Source organism: Heptranchias perlo, chromosome 16 (assembly GCF_035084215.1).
Source record: "Heptranchias perlo isolate sHepPer1 chromosome 16, sHepPer1.hap1, whole genome shotgun sequence".
NCBI classification, from domain to species: Eukaryota; Metazoa; Chordata; class Chondrichthyes; order Hexanchiformes; family Hexanchidae; genus Heptranchias; species Heptranchias perlo.
The window spans coordinates 5,343,153-5,349,029 of record NC_090340.1 but is presented as its reverse complement, the minus strand read 5'-3'; the positions used below and the strand labels follow the sequence as shown (position 1 = coordinate 5,349,029).

The window sequence follows — 5,877 nt, the reverse complement described above, 5'->3', positions numbered from 1 at the left end:
AGCATTAGGAATTCTAGTCAATAATACGCAATGCGGTAATTGATGAAGAGAGTTAGAGCATTAATTACGATCAGGTTTTAGGCATTTTGGAAGTTTCCTTCACTTAACTGTGTGACTTCATTCTGCATAATGACAGGAATGAGAATTATACACAGCAGAAACAGAAAATAAAGATAAATGAAATCAGATAATAGCAGTTAATTTCTCTTCTACAGCTTGACTTTATTAAGAGTTAATGAACACTTACAAAATGAATCCAAACATGATATCATTGACTGCAAGGTTTGAAACAATGGCATTCATTATTGTGATGATAAAGCCAGGATTGTTTTGAAATGGTAGCTTTGCAACTCCATGAATTATAATATTAATTTCTATTTCATCAATTGAAGCGCAAGCTTTCGGTAATAAGTGAAATTTACAGCAGACTTAAAATAAAGCGGTATCAGTGGCGAACTAAATTGGACCTACTATTTTTCAACAATGAAATCTGTGTAATTTTATCGTTGATCGGGAACTTCCATACTTCGTAAGTGCGCTGAAAACTACGATTATTTTCTCCAATATTAAAATGTGCTGCTTCTCAAACTGATGATACGAAATTGTGGCATAATACTGATGTTCAGCTATGCGTACCGGGCCCAGATAAAAGCCGATCCGAGCAATATTTATCGTTGAAATAGCTGTTGCATCAGCAATTGCAACACGATTTAACAATTGCTTCCTTTCGGTGCATCTCTGCCCTCAAGCGGTTTTATTTTTTTTTCATCTGTATCTTTGCCTATTCTTGTCGTTTCAGTTATGCATTGCAGATTTCACCGAGCAAGTAAAATGTAGAGCGGCTTAATCAATCTTCTTCTCCGCTGCTCCTTGTGCAGCCTGAAGAAAGATAATTTAATATCGTGGTTGGAATGACTTCAGATAGAAATTAAGCACAACTCGTAAGTTTAACATCTTCAATCAGGTGTCTCTTTGGAACTAAAAAAATACACCTACTTTAAATTACGTTTTACCCTATTTACTTGATGCTCACTAACCAATGTTTATTAGTAAAGCAATAGTTTCCCAATCCACACATGAGAAGTGATACTATATTATTAATATGAAGACTAGATAGATGTGAAAGAACGCTTGCTACAAAATGGACACACGCTTCCGGAGAGGACGCCATTATTCTGGATTGCTCTGTTCCCACCTCTAAGACCTTCCTATTCTGCATCCCCTATTTTGTAAACTATGATTGCATGATGCATTGAATCGAATTAAATTTTTGTTGAAAGCAAGTGTTAAATCTTCTAATTTGACTATAAAATCGCACTGTGATCTTATACTTAGAGCCCCGAGAACTGAACAGATTTCAAAGTTTACAATTAGATACTTAATATCCAGCCAGTGATTCTGAATTGTTTTCTGTTAGCTGTTGCGTAAAGTACCTGCGCGACTGATGTCATATCATAATGTGCTCGATTCGATTAATCAAAAAGGTCTCAACCGAGAAGCTGTGGTGAACGGTTCCTTGGATTTGACAACAATTCATAAAACAATGTTACCTTGCCAAACATAGAACGCTAATGATGGTGATTAAAGTCATTAGAATGTATATTGCACACACACACACACACACATATATATATATATATATATAAAGAGATAGAGGGAATATCGATATAGTCATCAATATATCTGAGCTTTAATTGAACTCTATGATGTGGAGCCAATTGTCATACGAACCTTTTTGTTGTCCTGATGCTGCCGCACTTTCCTGCATTTTTAAGGTACAAACAAGTTGCAACTCGTGACCCATTCGGAAGTTATTGTTTCAAGAACGGCTGTATTAAAATCGAACATCTAACATGGAAATTTTCAGAATTGGCGGTGCTTACCATTACTTCTCCTTGAATTGGCTTCGCATCCAAATTAAGACACAGAACAGTAGACATATCAGACCATACCCTATGCATCCAGAAATCAGCAGATAAATGAAGTTTTGACCGCCTACAAAGTTAATATTAAAGAAAGATATCAAACATTGTGGAGAATATTGTCCACTCAATTTGCGAGATGAAAGATTGTGTTTTCAGTAACCCAACAGTGTAATAGTTGAGCAGTCATGTTTTAACGACCTTAGCAACTCATTTGTTCTATTTTCAAACCATGATTTCTGAAACAAGAATGCGTTTGTTGGTCAGTTACATCATTGTCAGTTTTGTAGCCAGGGGAATAAAGCTGCATTTTACATGAACCCACTTGGCGCGATAGCTGTGACTTCGTGCTGTGCATTTATTGGAATCACTCTGCTGTTGTCAGGAGCTCAGGAGATCAGCCCCTACATCCTTGTAGGCGGGAGGGTATTTCCTAAAACTGCTCTGCACCAACACTGTAGCGAGGATTTATTAACAGCATAGTTTAAATGAAAGCTCCAATGGGGTGAACACGGTAAAACCAATCATACTGCGGGATGATTGGACATCGATTCTTGTCGGCGATGTTTCACATGTTGCAATAGTCATATTAACCAGGGTGGCACTCAGTAGAGGCCACGATGTGGAGCGACCTGTGTACACACTGGAGTAATTTTAACTTTAATGTGGGGGGGGGGGGCAATTGAATTCAATGGAAAATAAAATCGAGCGAGCTGTAAAACGAGCTGCGGATTCGCTGTCACTCTTGCCCAGCAATAAAAGTTACAACTACCTCCACCGTAATCTGGGAATAAATGCTGCTCCGCTCTTGGAAAAAAAGAGGAACATGTAAAATAAAATCACAAGCGGAACCAACAAAACTGAATGTTTATCATTGAAAAAGAGAAGGAAATGTAATACATTCGTAAGATTAATTCTTCGTTTTTCACTTCTCTATCGCAATCTGCGAACATTGATATAGTAATTATTAAAACGTTCAAATAAATCTATGGTTAATCTAATCATTGGATTAGAACTTTTGATTTATATATTGAAGGCATTTTCCGTGCAACAAGTTTAGAATATTGTGTTATGAATTAACGTGAAGGGTGTCCTTGATGATCAATGAGGTTATAATGTCGGCCTCTTTACCTGCGTCAGAATATGTAACAATGTGTGTAACAATGGCCGGTGTCTCCAAGGTGATGTGAGAAACCAGACAGATATAAATAGTCCCGCTCTGAGCAGGGTCTGGCTCTTCCAAATAGCTGGAAGCGTCATACAATCCCTCTGATTTTCGGTTTTTAATGACATGTATCCCGGTTGTCACTTCGATACCATCTTTATACCAGCCGAACGTTACAACCCCAGGGTAAAATGCAAACGCTTCGCACACGAGGGTCAGGGACGCAGAAGAACCCCCTCCGGGTACTTTGGAGAGTGTTTTCAATGCAGTTGGAGGTACTATAAAACAGAACATAAAACATAAACAGAATAATATCACTATTAATAGACAGACTGTCATAGCTTAAATCAGTATTAGAGCTTAATTTTATTTCTGTGCTTTACAAAATATTGTTATCATTTGCTTACTAACACATACCACTTTTTCAGTGCACGTATGGAAATAATGAACATGCTGTGAATTCTAATGAACCAAAAGAAAAAAGAAAGCAGTATATGGGGTGGGGGGGGGGGGGGTGTGGACAAGAAGAAAGTAATGGACAATTTCACGCATATCCGCCGATAGTTGTTTACTGGCTGGAACGTCTCAACTTCAAAAAACAATCATTGTATTGTAGCTCGGGGTAACCTTCATTTGCAAAATTGTTTTGATTTATTATCCCGCTTTGCACAAATTTGGATTGGAGAGAAGACATCGCTATCGATTGGTGAAGCAATCCCACTTGGAATAAACAACTGCGAGGAATTGAATTTGCTGAAGGTTCAGGCTTCCAAACGCGGAGCAAAGTATCAAATAAATTAATAGCTATGTTTATTCCAGCTGAGCTGGACAGATATAACACTGCAGTCCAGATATCATTATGTGACAAATGCATTTTTACCTGTAATATCAAATTCTGGTTTAAATTTAACAACGGATTTGCAGTTTATTATAATCACCAAATTTTAATGAAATGCTGCAATGCTTGGTAGAATATATTGATTTTTACCCTGTTACATTATTAAAATGTGTACGTCTAAAATTAATTAATTTCCATTGCTATTATTTTAAAACATCAATGTTCCGTCGCGTAAAATATGATACAATCATTGCAATCGTGCTCCGACGTTTGTTCAATTTGCTACGAACTTTATGAGTCAGAATAGCATCGTTCATTCTTTGCAATTTTTATACTTACCCCATACAGTTAAATTTGATCCAACTCGGCTTCCAGTTGTATCTCCCTTATGTTTGACAGCGCAATAATATATTCCGGCGTCCGAGAAACTCACGTTGACAATCTGAAGATAACCGCTGAATTTGCTACTGAAACCGGACACTTTTCTGTTATCGCCTGATGTACTCAGGTATTCATATTTACCCTCTTTCCACCAGTCGATGCTCACCTGTGAGTTATCTTGAAAGAAGGGAATTGAACAATGAAAGGTCACGTTTGTACCTTTGACTGCGTTCACGCTTTCAGGAAGTTGAGTCACTTCGATCGAAGTATCGGCGGGAACTATATAAAAATATAATTGGTTAGATGACATTCCACGGACAAAAAAAAATTCAAGAACAGAGAATTTTAACTGAATGTATGTGAATAATAAGGAAATCATTGTTTACATTGAAACTGGGTAAAAAAAAATAAACAGCTACCTGCGCAAATGATCCACAAGACGGAGAGACACAGAGCCGCCTTACTTCTCAGCATTATGAACAAAATAATAGAGGTCTCTTGCTGACGGCGATGGATCTCTCCTGGTTTGTAAGAATGTTTTGCGTGTGGTGTAACGCGCAACACGTGACAGTGACGTTTGTCATCCTGTCTCTGTGGATTCCTGAAATGTGTTTCTTCTATTGCATAATATTCAGTGGGCTTCCTGCACTGAATATTTTCCCACAATTATCCACTGTATCGACAAGGAAGAAACATGAATTACTGCAGAAATAGTGAGAACTTCAAATTGAGCGATAACCTCAACTTTCGGAACCAATTATAATAATGAAAATAACCAAATTGCTGGAAGCACGTAACAGTCTGGTTAATACACGGAATGAGAAAATAGAGCTGAATGTTTCGCGGAAAGATTCTTCATGAAAACTGAAGGGACTTTTGAGGGGGATCTCCAACAAACATTTAAAAAATTAACTTTGTTTTCTCAATTCAGATGCCAGCGGACAGACTGTGGATTTTCAGCATTTTAGTTTTTATTTCAGATTCTCAGCACTTCAGATATATTTTCCGCTTTTGATCTCACTTTCCAACACGTGCCAGTGTGTTCTGGAGATGGTCTCGCACCTCCTCGCCCCAGTTTCCAGGGGAATCCGTTCAGGGAGTTAGGTGCCGCTGGTGACTCAGTAATGGGAATCGAAATCGAATCAGTTCTCCGTTGGATGCAAGCATTAGCAAATCAGGGCAGAAGTTACAATATGTGATATTGAGCTAAGTTTGCTTAATGCTTTCGACATGGCATTGTGCATTATTTTACCGGGTACGTTGATTCAATGTAAAACTGGCTAATGGCTAAAATAGTGGACAATTTAACACCACACAAGCCGTCACAAGCTATTGCACGCAGTAGAAATTCCTCGCAACTGCCCCCGCACCGCCGGCGTCACTTCATCGGAAATGTGACCGACCAAGGTTTCCGCTGCATATCAAATGAAGTAAATCCAGTGCAGCAGAATCAACTGAGGTATATCCAGGTTAATAATTTATTTATGCGAAAATGTGTTGCTGCAGCTATTGAAGACAGTGAGGGAGATGTGATCCAGCTTCGAATCAGACATGAATGGAGCCGTATATTT

The 5,877-nt window shown here is 38.2% G+C and overlaps 1 protein-coding gene across 1 annotated transcript; it reads right to left on the bottom strand.

Annotated features, from left to right (window-relative positions):
- Positions 1 to 210: 210 nt before the first annotated feature.
- Positions 211 to 4,809, bottom strand: LOC137333242 (immunoglobulin lambda-1 light chain-like). Its single transcript, XM_067997400.1, has 5 exons — positions 4,726 to 4,809; positions 4,265 to 4,585; positions 3,054 to 3,365; positions 1,884 to 1,995; positions 211 to 879 (listed from the first exon to the last, which is right to left on the bottom strand). The coding sequence occupies exons 1-4, from the start codon at positions 4,778 to 4,780 to the stop codon at positions 1,886 to 1,888; spliced, it is 798 nt and encodes a 265-aa protein (XP_067853501.1). The 5' UTR covers positions 4,781 to 4,809; the 3' UTR covers positions 211 to 879; positions 1,884 to 1,885.
- Positions 4,810 to 5,877: the final 1,068 nt, after the last annotated feature.